The 14,779-nt window shown below is 44.8% G+C and overlaps 1 protein-coding gene across 3 annotated transcripts in view; it reads right to left on the minus strand.

Moving 5' to 3' along the window:
- Nucleotides 1-4,328: 4,328 nt before the first annotated feature.
- Nucleotides 4,329-14,779, minus strand: part of ATP2C1 (ATPase secretory pathway Ca2+ transporting 1) — a 472,867-nt gene continuing 462,416 nt past the window's right edge. For all 3 annotated transcript variants that reach the window (XM_069211924.1, XM_069211925.1, XM_069211926.1), the window contains one exon: nt 4,329-7,211. In XM_069211924.1, the coding sequence (XP_069068025.1) occupies nt 7,084-7,211 (128 nt within the window). In that variant the 3' untranslated portion in view covers nt 4,329-7,083. The remainder of the gene's footprint in view (nt 7,212-14,779) is intronic.

Consider the following 14,779-nt stretch of genomic DNA (forward strand, 5'->3'; position numbering starts at 1 on the left):
TCCCCCCACAGGAGATGTGTGGGGTTGAGGGATAGCAAACAAGTCACTGTTTTGATGGTGTAGTGGCTTGTTTTAAGATTTGGAACTTTGCCTCTATTTCTAAAATATTGGCCTCCGCAAGACCCTCTAAATTTCCCTCTCTGGTATTATTGTTGCTGTTGTCCTTGCTTTGCTTGGGACGTAGAAGCCTCAGATGATTGTGGCTTGAATTCTCCTCTAAATTGTTGCCTGCGAAAGGAGCCTCTATACGGTGTTGTGTATAATGCTCCCATTGCTTTGACAGTGTCTGAGTTTTTCCTCAGTTTTTCTATGGTCGTATCGACCTCTGGACTAAACAAATGCTTTTTATCAAAAGCCATGTTAAGTACTGCCTGCTGGATTTCTGGTTTAAAACCAGAAGAACGTAGCCATGCATGCCTTCTTAAAGTAATGGCAGTATTGACACTTCTGGCTGCTGTATCTGCAGCATCAAGGGCAGACCTTATCTCATTATTGCTTATGGCCTGACCCTCCTCTACAATCTGCTGTGCCCTTTTCTGATGTTCCTTTGGGGGATGCTGTAGGAGTTCTTGCATCTCGTCCCCGTGGGCCCTATCATATCTGGCTGGCAGGGCTTGCGAATTTGCGATTCACCATTGATTGGCCGCCTGTGTGGCCACTCTCTTGCCAGCAGGATCAAATTTCCTATTCTCCTTATCAAGGGGAGGAACATCCCCTGAGGATTGGCTATTAGCCCTCTTTCTAGCCGCACTCACTACTACTGAGTCTGGAGGAACTTGATGTATGATATAATCAGGGTCTGTAGGAGCAGGTTTGTACTTTTTTGTCAATACGTGGAGTAAATATTCTAGCTTTGACTGGCTCACAAAAACTTTGGTCTGCATGTTTAACCATTTCAGGTAACATAGGAAGGCACTGATATCTAGAGTGAGTGGAGGATAGAGTGTTAATTAGGAAATCCTCCTCTAAGGGTTCAGTGTACATAAGCACCCCATGGTAAGCAGCTGCCCTGGAAACAACCTGTGTGTATGCAGTAGTGTCCTCTGGTGGAGAAGGCTTGGAGGGGTATAAATAAGGGTCATTATCAGGAATAGGATCTGGGTCGGATAGATCCCAAGGATCCACTGTATCCCCATGTGAATACTGTGAATGGTTGGTGAAGGCAACGGTGGTGGGCTAGCGTGTGGAGGTGAAAAGGAAAGCTGTGGTGAATGAGGAGGAGGAGTAGGGGCAGGTGCTGGCTTCTCCTTCTGTTTATACATTTTTGCTGGTGGTTGAGCAGTGTCTAATTGTTCCCGAAAAGCCAGCTTCCTTTTGGCTTGCAGAGGAGGAGCAGTAACTATTCTGCCAGTCTCTTTGTGGATGTGAATCCTGGATTGTCTCTCATCCATAACCTGAAGGATAGGCTGATTCTAAATGTCCTCATCAGAAGGTCTGTAAGATTGTTCCTGCAGTGATTTCAAACTCTGCTTGAGATGGCTCGAAAGTCCTTGCTCTTCTGAGTAAGAAGCTTTTTTCGGTTCCGAAGATGGAAGCTTTTTCGGTTCCGAAGATGGAAGCTTTTTCGGTCCCGAAAATGGAGTCGGTTGTTTCGGCTCCGAAGCAGGGCATCGAGGCTTCGACTCCGAGGAGTGAGGATGCTTACTCGAATCCGAGGCAGAACTCTTTACAGATTTACTCGACTCCGATGTCGTCGTCGGAGTGGCCTTTTTCGGCTCCAAACCCGAAGGTAGGTCGACGATAGTCTTTTTTCGGGTCGAACCATGACCCTCTGTCAGTGGTGTACCCAAGGACTTCAATGGTTTTTTATATGTGGGCGTAGGGGCAAACATACTGACGTGCTGTCCAGAAGTGACATGCCTATCTTCTTCTGAATCCTGTTCAGAGTCGGTGTCTCGGATGGAGACCACAGTCTGCGCCTGTTCTTCCTCCATGTCGAAATGTTCTGTACTTTTTGACACCATCTCTAATCTTCTGGCTCTCCGATCATGCAGGGTCTTCTTGGATCGAAACGATCGACAGGCCTCACAACTTGTAACACTCCAAGCCCAACACTAGATGGCGGAATCATGCATAGCATGTGTATCTGCAGCTACACATGCCATCAAACGTATATATACATAAATATATAAAATATAGCTTTATTTCAAGAATACGTTTTCCAGCATTAAAATCAAAGTTCACCCTATTTAAATACAAGTCCCTTTTTATCCTTGGCTGACAAAAGCATAGATGTTCAGAAGTAGGTTAATTGTGGTAAGAGGTTATTACACACAAGAAGAAATATAGTCCCCACTTAGTTACTTTTAGTGCTCCATTTCTGATTTATAAATTTCCTCTGAATAAGCTGACAAGTTTTTGCCTCTATTTAGTTGCTTCCCCTCATTGGGAAAGTACCAAAAGGACATATAATTCAAACAAGATTCACAAAAGTATATACACAGATTTTAGATGTAAGCAGTACATTGTTTTTCTGATGCATACATCAGCCTGTAGATTCTTCTCCTTTTGAACATCCCTAGGTGCCAAACTGGATTTGGAAACTTTGTAATAGCTTTTCCCACCAGTAAGTAGGACGGCTCTATCTTGGCATCAGTTGCAGTGAAGGTCTGACATCACATGTCTCAGGAGTCACACACAACCACTCTGGTGTCCTTTTTGCTGAACTCTTTTGACCGTATCCACACGACCTATCTATACATTTTTCATGAAACGTGTTCTACCTTTTGTGGTGTCTTATGGGGAAAAAAAAAATCTGGTTTTAACTCCTGCTGTTCCTGTCATGTATCATGGGAAGATGTTCATTTCAGGCCCACACAAGTTTGTCTTTGATGTTTGAAACCTAAGCACAATACCAAATCATGCAACAAGTCTGGCTTCATGCACACCACAGCAACTGGGGTAGGAGGCAAACACTTTTATAGCACGTTAAGAGTGCCAAGCTCGGTACTGATCATGCCTCAGAACAGGGTCGAAGTTGACCTCTTCTACTTACCAAAGTCATTGAAGGAGAAGAGAAGGAAACACAAGAAGGAGACAACACAAGGGCTGCTCTCCTTAGCACCGCTCTCACTGAAGCAGTAAGTTCCATTGATATTCTCCACCTTCCATGGAGACTTCACCTCAGAAGAACCCATGTTGACTTCGACCCTGGGCCCAGGACAGAGACCATTTCAGGTCCTGGTCTCCTTGTTGGCTCTGACATAATTTCCCAGCTCCAATGACAGCACGCTGCCCCACACACACAGAATTTCCAGGGCAGTTTCTACAGGTCATGATGGCTCTATTTAGAAGCACTGTTGTTTCCTCTGGTATGGTTGCAGCTCCTTTGAACCCCTTGGGTCACGACTGGGGTATCACCTGCTGAATTTCCCTCTGTGCCAGTCGGCCCTAAAGCATCTCTCTGGCACAGTCTGCATCCACCCTGGCACCCAGTATTCTGTCCATGGTTCCTATTCCACCAGTGCCTCTTAGTACTGCCACTGGCTATAGCCACCCATCAAGGCCATTCCCGCAAAAGGCATATGTTCATGCACTCCAGATGGGAGGAACAATGAATTGCAAAGTACGCCAAGAACAAGGAAGACACCCAACCTGGGCTTGTGCCAGGGTGTGAGTTCTGGCAGACAATAGAGGATCTGTTTATGTTTGACTCAGATCCAATCCAAATGTCCCTATAATCCCACATGGCAATGATAGCGAGGTGGCCCACTTCCATGCTCTTGCTGAAAAAGCTGACACAACATTACCAGGAAGCACTTTTAAAGTAAGCAGTGGACTCGCTATATCATTTATAAATTGATCCCTAAAAGGAAGAGATAATTTCTCTATTTTCCTTTGGTGTTAAAGGGATTCTCCATTCTTTTGAAACTCCGTTAAGGTACAGCCACTGCTTTAGAGAAAGTAAAACAGTCAAAATTAAAGGCAACCTGGAGGAACCCCAGAATACGATTTCCTTGACCCCAAAGCTCATAAAGAAAGAGGGCAAACAGGAGCCAACACAGTTTTAAAGAAAAACTAAATGGCCATCTGAAATAATCTTTCCAAAGCCTACTGCAGTTACCCGAATGATTAACTGTACAGAAAACTAGGTACAAAACTCCTGTCTAATTTAGGGCTTTAAATCAAGGAATACCCATTTCTAAAATAACGTGCACTTCTTTGTGTACAATTCCCTTTCAAACTCAGAATCCACCTGAAAGGGAATTTTGTGGGCTGGGTTTCAGCTGAACATTAAAGCCAAATTGAGGCAGTTTCTGAACACACACACAATTTTCATCAAAATGTTTCACTGACTTCTGTTTAACAAAAGGAACTAGTAGCAAATATATCGTTCAAAATGTATATTGATAGCAAAAGTATGTCAGAATCCAATCAGGAAAGCTATACATACAGGTAGCAGAAATTGAAGTTGACATGAATCATAAAGCATTTTTTGGTCCCTGGCGCTGCCTTATCCTTCGCATAGTAAACCAATATCTATTTTTGGAATGGTGGGGGAAGAGAGAAAACTATTTTACAATACTCAGCCAGACAGGAACTAACATCGTGCCATGTTATACAAATAAGTGTTGCAAAAAATTTAAGTGGTTCCTAAGTCTGGTCATCATTTTGAAACACTGAAATAAATACTGTATTAAGAGAATCCAAGACTAGGAAGATGTCCGTCAATCAAAAGTGATGAACCACTGAAGAGAGATTAGGAATAGGATGTAGCACTAAAAACAGAAACACAATAAAAACAAAGAAATTATATTCCATATATACAACACAGACACCAGCGAGACATCTTAAAAAGACTGTGCTGTCCTGATGAGTGAAGGAAAGTCGAAATGCCATCTAATAATCATTGAACCATCAGTGCGATTCAACCCATTTGATACAATTTCTGAAATACACACACACACACATATATATATATATATATATGTATACATACACACAAAATAGATGCAGTATACTATTTTGTGTAAAATATCAGAAATATTAACTTTGTACCAATCACTCAGCACAAGATATCAGACATACTTTAGATAACGAACAACCTGTAATACAGCATAAGTAATATGTGTAAAAACATATCAATAAATACCACTATAACTGGTAACATCGTTTTGGATTAAGCAGTGTAACAAGTTTTAAAGGTTCATGTTCTAGATAATTTGACAAATGTCGGCATAGGGAAATTATAAACAACATTTCTTATACTTGCAAACTAAAAGCAGCAGGAAATGGAAATGCATGTTTAACTCAAACGGCAATATAGAAAAGGGAATTTAATCATTGTGACAAATATTTTTGCAAAGAATATGCATGTACAAACATTTGTGCAAGGTGAAAACACTCACAAAAAGAGTGCTAGAAGGATATTTGACCACAGAACAAGTAGTATTTAAAACATTGGAAAAAGAAAAAGAAATGCCTACACCTCTCCAGTGTTGCTCAATAAATCTACCCCCATCTTCATTCAGCAGCTTCTTTTTTGAGGCATTTGAGTTGGACAGCACAGTCTGTGAAGGTTCTGGATAGAAAGCACTGGACACAAGTACCCTATGCCTATCTGATAATCTGGTTTTGTAATGACTGCTGCAGTGGGCGTTTTCCAACAATGCCCGAGACACTGTGCCTCAAGCCAGTTTAGGCAGTGGCATTTCTAGGGGTAGGTTTAGGAGGTGGACTCCTTTCCATGAAGAACTGGACTTACACATCTAATTCTTTGCACATGGTTTTCCAAATGCGAGCCTAAATGGAATGAGATCAGACCAGAAAGCTACACATGAAAAGCTCGCTGTAAGTGACTCAAATGTACAGTCTTACTTCAGATGCAATACATATCAATTTCACTAATTTGAGGTAATGTGGACTATATAGTTTTTAAGGTCTGTAAGTTAATTTGATACAATATACAGTAATAATGCAAATGAAGAAGGCTCAGCAGTGTAAGAAAAAATATGAATCATGTCAGACTGCAGGAGCATATTTTAGAACTTCTGCTCCAAATCATAAACTCTTTGATCATAAAAACTGGAAAAATACTAGAGTCTTCGTTTTCCAACAAGCTACTCAACTCTTAAACTGAAATTAAAAAAGAATGCCTGTAGATCTACTGCCTGTCATGGATGATATTAAGTGCTGATAGGAAAAGGGTATATTCTTCCCAAATTTAAGATATGCAGAAAAATAACTACTCAATTTCCTTTTAATCATCCAGTCCTCTTCTATCCTCCTTGATACACAAAAGTGGAATAAATTATGGTCAAACAATGGTCGCATTTAGAGCGAAAAACTGATAGCACACCCATCACTATGTTTACATCACATGATTAGGAAAATAAATACAGTGGGTGAACAACTGTCCACCTCAAGCCTCCAGTGGTTGAGCAACTAGCCGCTTCATACCGTCGCCTTTCTGATTCAAATGGAATGCTTTCAGGAACTGCACAATTATGTATGTCACTGATACACAGGTTCTTCCACCAAAAAGAAAAGAAATAAAATATATATTGCAAATAAAAACAACAGCTTATAGATTATCCTATCCCAGAGGTTTTCGAACTGGGTCACAAACTACATCTTTGGAAGACCCCCAAAATGCTCGTATAAGGGTAACTTCTTACAGGGGAAAAAGCCCACATTTTAATACAAAATACGTGAGGGGGTCTGTGACTCCAGAAACCTCAGATCTATTCAAGATAGATATATAATTACAATTCTTCTTGGCAGAAGGTGCAAAGTGTCTTTCCATTATCAATTTCTGCTTGTACAAAAAGAACCATTCTCTCACTTCTTCAAAATATCAAGTTTCCAATCCCACACCCGCACTTGTTAAAATGTTCCTTTAAATTGGGGCAGGCCAGTGAACGTTCATCTGTCCATCCCAGATGAAAGCCTGGAACACTTGGTGCTCCAGAAACATGTTCCTCTTTCAGTAGAACCAAACGTGAGGAAATTATGAGAACTTGTCAACTGTCCCCCAGAAGCTTTCCACATCCCTCTGGATTCTGACAGTGTTTTGTGTTGGGGGTTTGTCTAATATCCTCTGAACTCAGTTTTAAATTTGTGAATTAATAAATGCAATATGCATCATACATCGAGAAAGGAGGTGGGAGTAGAGCTCTGTCTCTGGATGCCTTCCTTGCTCCTTTCTAGCTTCTTTATAATTTCCGACACTATGCACACAGAGGAGGTGAGGCCCACAAGAAATAGTAGATCTGAAACAGAAAAATAATATTTTGCAATATCAACAAACTTCTTAATTAAATGTAAATACCAGAAATCTGAAATTACTAGTCTTGATGTACTATGACTGATATGTTGTTTTAATGTAAAACTGACTCTGTTTTGCGACAGCCTTTCATCTAAACAGAATCACATCATCCCCAGGTCTGCTTTCTCATCATTGTAATATTGTCATTATCTCACTAGAAGTAGGCTCTACACAGAGTCTTGCTTGCAAAACCTAATTCTATTTGTTGGAAGGTGGATTATTAGTAGAGTTAAGTACACACCTACCACCAGCAATAAGGCCACCAACCCAATGTTAGGTCCAGCCATCTCAAAACATTAGCCCCTGGCTCAAGCTCTGGTAGCTTGGCAATGAGCAGGCAGGCTTAACTTGGGAGACAGGTATGTAAAGCATTTAAATACACCAATACAGTAAATAAGTAAGAGATAATGCACAAGAAATACGTTACTTACCTGTAACTGTAGTTCTACAGTATTGGACACTTTCGTAGATTCACATGCTTGAATATTTCCCTGTCGTTGAGATGGGAGTCCCCGGTGGAATATAAAACCAGGCCTGAAGATGTATGCACACAATACATGAACTAGGCCTCAATACAATAACCCATCATAGTCGTTTTGTAAAAATAGACTCAAACTCAAACTTGAACCAATCAGATTGCCTCACCCCTCTAGAACCTCCTGTGAAGAGCTGCCTTCCCTCAGATTTTCCGAGCACAAGTGATGAAATAACCCAGAACAGAGAAGGTGAGCTCCTCCGGGGAGGCGGGCGGGCCGCATGTGAATCTATGAAAGTGTCCAATACTGGAGAACTACAGTTACAGGTAAGTAACTTATTTCTTACTCCAGTACTGGAACTTTCATAGATTCACATGCTTGAATAAGAGTAGCAAGCAGTTAGTAAGACATTTTCTGTATCAAGAAAAACTGTTTATCCCAATCATTATAAAACATTGTCATTAGACAGTTACATGCAACACAATAAAATAATGCTTTAAAACATATGAGTATGCAAGAAAGGTACGTTACTAACAAACAGATGATTAAATCAGAAGCGGATGGAGGGAAACAAACCGCTCACCTTATCTGAACAAACATCTAAGAACTGCTTGACCCACTGCGGCATCATAGAGCGTCTCAGCGTAGAGGCAGTAATGCTTTGTGAAGGCGTGTGCTGTCCTCCACGTGGCTGCACGACAGATGTCTGGAAGGGATACCCCAGAGAAGAGGGCACAAGAAGTGGACACTGCTTGGGTAGAATGTGCATGAACTTTAGTGTCCAGAGGTCGACCAGCTTTCTGGTGGCAAAAGGCTATGGCACTAGAAATCCATCTAGAGATGTTTTTTTTAGAAACAGAAAGCCCTTTCCTGGGCGCACTAAATGCCACAAACAGCTGACTGGACTTTCTGATTAAGGATGTTCGCTGCAAATAAAATGTAAGGCATCGTTTGACGTCCAAGGAATGCAGCGATCTTTCTGCCCCAGTCTGAGGCCGCGGAAAGAAAGTCTTTAGCACTACTTGCTTGTTGATGTGGAAATCAGTTGGCACTTTTGGAATAAATTCCGGGTTTGTCCGTAGGATGATTGTATCGTCTGTAGATCTTCAAGACTCTTGGATGGTAAAGGCTTGAATCTCGCTTACTCTGCGAGCGGATGTTAACGCTAAGAGGAGTGCTACCTTCCAGGTAAGATACTATGGGGGTCATTCCAACCCTGGCGGTCATCGACCGCCAGGGTGGATGACCACGGAAGCACCGCCAACAGGCTGGTGGTGCTTCCCTGCCCATTCTGACCGCGGCGGTGAAGCCGCGGTCAGAAAAGGGGATCCGGCGGTTTCCCGCCGGATTTCCCCTGTCTGGGCTGAATCTCCTGATTCCGACCCTCTTCCCGCCACCCTGTTTCTGGCGGTTTTTACCGCCAGGAACAGGATGGCGGGAATGGGTGTCGTGGGGCCCCCTAACAGGGCCCCAGCATGATTTTCACTGTCTGCAGAGCAGACAGTGAAAATCGCGACGGGTGCAACTGCACCCGTCGCACCCCTGCAACACCACCGGCTCCATTCGGAGCCGGCTTCTATGTTGCAGGGACTTTCCCGCTGGGCCGGCGGGCGCTCCTTTGGCGGGCGCCCGCCGGCCCAGCGGGAAAGCCAAAATGGCCTCCGCGGTCTTTTGACCGCGGAGCGGCCAAATGGCGGTGACCGCATGGTCAGAATGACCGCCTTAATGTCTGATTTATGAATAGGTTCCAATGGTTCCTTCATCAACTGACTCAGGACTGTATTCAGTTGCCAAGACGGAGGAGGTCGTTTGGCTGAAGGAAAGGATCGGAATAACCCCTTCACTGCTTTATAAGTCAATGAGACCAGAGGGACGGGCCTTTGGATAGTCGTCTATATCTGGAGATAGCAGCTAAGTGGACCTTAATGGATGCATGGGCGAGACCAGACTTCGCCGGGCGGAGAAGGTACGGCAAGACCTGTTCTGGAGCAGATGAATGTTATTCGCAGTACACCATAAACAAAACCGCTTCCATTTTAAGGTATACGTCTTACTGGTACTATCTGCACATGCTTTAGCTAAAACTGTTTGACAGTCAATGGGAATATATAGATGGCCGAATTAATTGAACTCAGGAGCCATGCACATAATCTGAGATGCTTGGGATCCGGATGCCTCACTTGGCCGTGGCTGATGGTGAGCAGGTCCGGTATGGGTGCTAACCTGATGGGAGGACACGAAGACAGCAACAGAAGCTCTGTGTTCCACAGTTGACGTGGCCAGGCTGGAGCAATTAGAATTATCTGGCAGGGCTCTGATTTGCTCTTGCTGATGACCTGTGGAAGAAGGGGTATCGGAGGAAAGGCGTAAGCATAAATCCCTGACCATGCTATCGAAAGGGCATTTCCCCACGACCCTGGCTGGGAATGCCAGCTTGCATAAAACTGGCATTTCGCATTCTGAGATGTCGCAAAGAGGTCCAAGTTCGGTGTCCTCCACCTGCGGAAGACTGCATCCAGCATTGTCTGGTTCAGCTCCCGCTCGTGTGAAGATGTGCTTAGGGAATCTGCTGTGGGGTTGCTGACTCCCGGGAGATGTTCTTCCCGTATGTGCACTGAATTCTGAATGCACCAGGTGCAGATGAGTTGAGCTTCTGTGAAAAGCAAGTGAGACCGAGTTCCGCCTTGTTTGTTTATGTAGTGCATAGTGGTCGTATTATCCGTCCGGACAAGCACTGACGAACCTCGGATACTCGGCTGAAAAGCTTGTAGTGCAAGGTACACAGCTCCGAGTTCGAGGAGGTTGATGTGTAGCTTCGCATGAGAATGGGGCCACTTGCCACTGACTTGCAGATCTTGGAGACATGCTCCCCACCCCTCCATCGAAGCATCCGTCGTGATCGTAAACGGGGGGCTTTGATTCAGGAACTCCAGACCCACTGAAATGTTTTCAGGCATTGACGACCACTGGAGGGAGTCGACCATCCTTGATGTTATGTGAATGATGTCCCCAAAGGACCCTTGCGCCTGCTTCCACTGTTTGTCGAGCTCTTCCTGAAGAGGGCGCACCTGAAGACGACAGTGCGGAACTAGGTTGATACAGGAGGACATAATCCCCAGTAATGATTTGAAACTCTGAACTGAAAGAGACTTTTTTCTTCGAATCTGCCAGGGTCAAAAGCCTGAGTTGACTTTCTTCTGCAGGAAAGGCTTTTACAAGAGTCGTGTCCAGTATAGCACCCAGAAACACTACCCTTCTGGTAGGATGAAGCTGTGACTTGTCTCTGTTGAGAGTGAGACCTAGTTGCTGGAAGAGACGTAACGTGGTCCTGAGGGAGCGACGTAGGACAGAGATGCTCGGAGCCTTTAGCAACCAATCGGCCAGATATGGGAATACCTGGTGCTTGAGACGTCTCTGATATGCAGCAACTGGGGCTAAGCATTTTGTGAAAATCCGGGGTTGCAGATTTGAGTCCGAAGGGTAGCACTCTGAATTGAAAGTACTGGCCAGCTACCATGAATCTCAGAAATTTTCTGTGTTTGGGGTGAATTGGTACGTGGAAATACGCATCCTGCAGATCTAGGGAAGCCATGAAATCGCCTCTGTTGAGAAGATGTGGTACATCCTTCAAAGTTACCATACGAAAGGATTGCTTTTTGAGATATTTGTTGAGCTGCCTCAGAACCAGGATGGGCCTCCACAAACGGGACTTCTTTCTGATGAGGAAGAATGGAGAATAAAAACCTCTTCCTCGCTGCGAAGAGAGGACTATCTCTATCGCCCCTTTGGACAACATGCCCTCTATCTCTAGGAGGAGAAGACGTAGATGCTCCCGGGAAGGTGGAGTTTCGGGAGGCCTGCAAGTGAATTCTAGGATCTTTGTTTGGACATCCGGCCTGAAATTAGTGGCTTTAAGCCATCCCTGGCGCCTTAAGACAGCTGAACCAGCCAGAAGCCGAAATCCCACGGCCGCAATATCCAGGGCGCAGTCAATCACCTCTGTAGAGGTTCGTTGACCCTCCATAATGATCTTCTTAGCTTCCGACTTGCTGGAATCTGAACGATCCTCTACAGAGTGGGAGATGTCAGACACAGCTGTCTGTTGTATCTGCCCAGTACCGCCAAGGAATTTGCAGCACGGACTACAATTGCCGACATAGAAGAGAACCTCTTCCCGATATTGTCCAGGCGCCTTCCGTCCTTATCAGGAGGAGCCGATAAAGGTGCTGAAGGGTTCTTGGATCGTCTCTGGGCAGCCTGGGAAACCACTGAGTCTGGTTTTGGGTGACCCACCAGGCACACAGGAGCGTCCTCTGTTGCCTTATACTTTTTGTACAGCGTTGGTAACACCTCTGGCACTGTAGCTGGGTTTTTAATTATCTTCAGCCCTTGATTCCAGACATGGTCAATGATCGGTATAGCCCTGACCAATTTTCCGTGCAGCTCTTTAAAATCATATAGAAAATAGTCCTGCTGCATAGATGGCAACTGCAGCTCAAAACTCGTTGGAGCTTTCTCTAAGAGGTTATGGAAAGAGCCAATATCCTCAAGAGGAGATTCGACTGCTAACGGCTCCGGTGAAGGGGGTGCCGGGAGAACATACTCATCCCATTCGTCTTGGTCGGAAAGAACATCCCCTTCCCTCTGCCGCTTCATCAGAAGAGGCCTGGACCTGAGGACTCTGTGGAACCTGAAGAGGCATTAGTGGCAGAGGTGCCAGAGTAGCTGGAGCAGAAACTGATGGCGTGGGATCCTTCCCCGGCTGAGGGTAGAAGCGTTCTCTGTAGTCCGCCAGCATAGCCTGGAGCTCGGACACTAGACCGGAGGGCAGAGATACTGTTCCCTGCTGTTGTGGTACTGGGTCATAATACTGCTGGCCATAATATGAATTGTCGTCTGAGTACTCTTGGCATTTTACGTGTAGCTGTGAAGGACTTCTAGCTACTCCAAACATTGTATCTTGATCCGAGTCCTCATCATCATCATCGCCATCGTCGACAGGGAGTGTTGTCGCCGGGAGTGTCGTCCGCGAGAAAAGCGTTGACGAGATGGGGCACCCCGTCCACAAGGATGATAATGTCGTCGACGAAGATCCTGCAGCCGCTGCCGTCGACATGGAGATGGTTACCACCACCAGCGTCACCAATGAAACAGTCGTCGACGAGGGTATTGACGACAATGGCATCTTCGACTGTGCTGAGCTAGGCATCTTAAATCTGTGAAGCACTTTAGGAGGAGCAGTGGCTGGTTCTGAAGCAGTTTTCTTTGCTTTTTTGAGGGATTCTGTACCCATTTTCTTCTTCTGTGGAGAGCCATGACCCTTTGGTGACTTTTGCACCATTTTTCCAGGTGGCTCTGGTACCTCAGAACTTTCCTGTTTTCTTTTCAGAGGTGTTTTAGGGGCAGAAATAGAAGAAGAGGCACTGTCCTCATCAGAGGCAGAGTGTCCAGTCTTACCTCTTTGTAGCCACAACAGAAGGCGTCTTGTGGCTGGAGTACAGGCAGTAAATACACTCATGTGGATCCTCCACATATAACCTTTTCTTTAAACATGAGGCAGAGGATCTGAAAAAGGCTTTTCTTTGGTCTCTCTGACATGGCAGCCAATTTGAATCACCAGAATAGATAGAAATGTTAAAAATAAACTGTAGAAACAGGTCTTCCGACAGCAAATTTTGAGCAGAGCTCAAAGGAGACTCCTCAGCACAACGTGCAGTGGAAAATTTGAGGGAAGGCAGCTCCTCACAGGAGGTTCTAGAGGGGTGAGGCAATCTGATTGGTTTAAGTTTGAGTTTGGGTCTATTTTACAAAATGACTATGATGGGTTATTTTATTGAGGCCTAGTTCATGTATTGTGTGCATAAATCTTCAGGCCTGGTTTTATATTCCACCGGGGACTCCCATCTTGACGATGGGAAGTATTCAAGCATGTGAATCTATGAATGATCCAATACTGGAGTAACAAAAATACCACACCATTTTATAAAAATAGGAACTATGTTTATCTTTAAAAAGACATCCAAATGACAAACTTCCAACATAGAGAACCAGAGATATGCATTTTTAAAGATTAAATTAAAAAAATTGCTTTCTAGTGCTTGGAAATCAATAGCGACAACCGGGGACATCTGGTCACTGTAGACTGGGACTAAGTCACAATTTGAGGACGACTGCGATGGAGCCCTGCTCGGATACACAAAGCGGGAGGCCTTGGTCAAAGTTTTACCTTCTGAGTTAATCACTTTTCTGAAGCTTTTTCTCCCGTCATCGAACGAGGCTCCTCGTCAGGCTGGGATCCAATGCAACGTAATCTACTTGAGTTTCTGCAAAGCCCCGGCCAAATCCTGGAAGTCTCGTCGACGGGAAAAAAATGTCCCGGAGCTTCAGTATGACGAACTTGAAATTCAGGGCAGATTCTGGGTTTGGTGGCAGCGGCTTAACTCTCATTGACGTGTCGGTCACCTTATGGAGTTTGCCCCAAAAGTTACTCCAAACTTCTGGAACGTCAACCTGAAATTCCTCTTTAGCGTTCAATGTGTCCCAAACACAGATCCAAGGGTCTATACGTTCTGAGATGGTCCTTGGGAGTTTGGACCACAATTCCCACAATGCTCCTGGCCACATCCTTTAACGCTCACTGGATGCACTCCAGGCTGAGGACTTTTGTGATAGTTGGTGCAGGCAAGCTCTGTTAACCGGTCGCTTTCAGGGAGCCCACTCCTTAGTCCTTTTAGAAGCAAGGCAAATTGCTTACCATTGTTTTAGTGTGCAAAAGGAGCAGTCCCTAGTGTGCAGTACTTTGGCTTGCAGGCCAGAGTCCCAGCAGGGCAGTCCTTCTCTTTGTGGCAGCAGATCTGAGTTCCTATGCAGCTCTCAGATTCCGATATTTATTCTATCATCACTGGCCAAAAGCAGGTTGGTGGGGGGTGGGGGGGGGGGGGGGGGGAGGGTTGGCGGTTCACCCCTGTCCAATGAGATACAGAGTGCCAGCCAAAAGCATGACAGCTTCCTCCAAAATGTGGCATTTTCTTGTCCC

The sequence above is a fragment of the Pleurodeles waltl genome, chromosome 10 (genome assembly GCF_031143425.1).
Source record: "Pleurodeles waltl isolate 20211129_DDA chromosome 10, aPleWal1.hap1.20221129, whole genome shotgun sequence".
Classification (NCBI taxonomy): Eukaryota; Metazoa; Chordata; class Amphibia; order Caudata; family Salamandridae; genus Pleurodeles; species Pleurodeles waltl.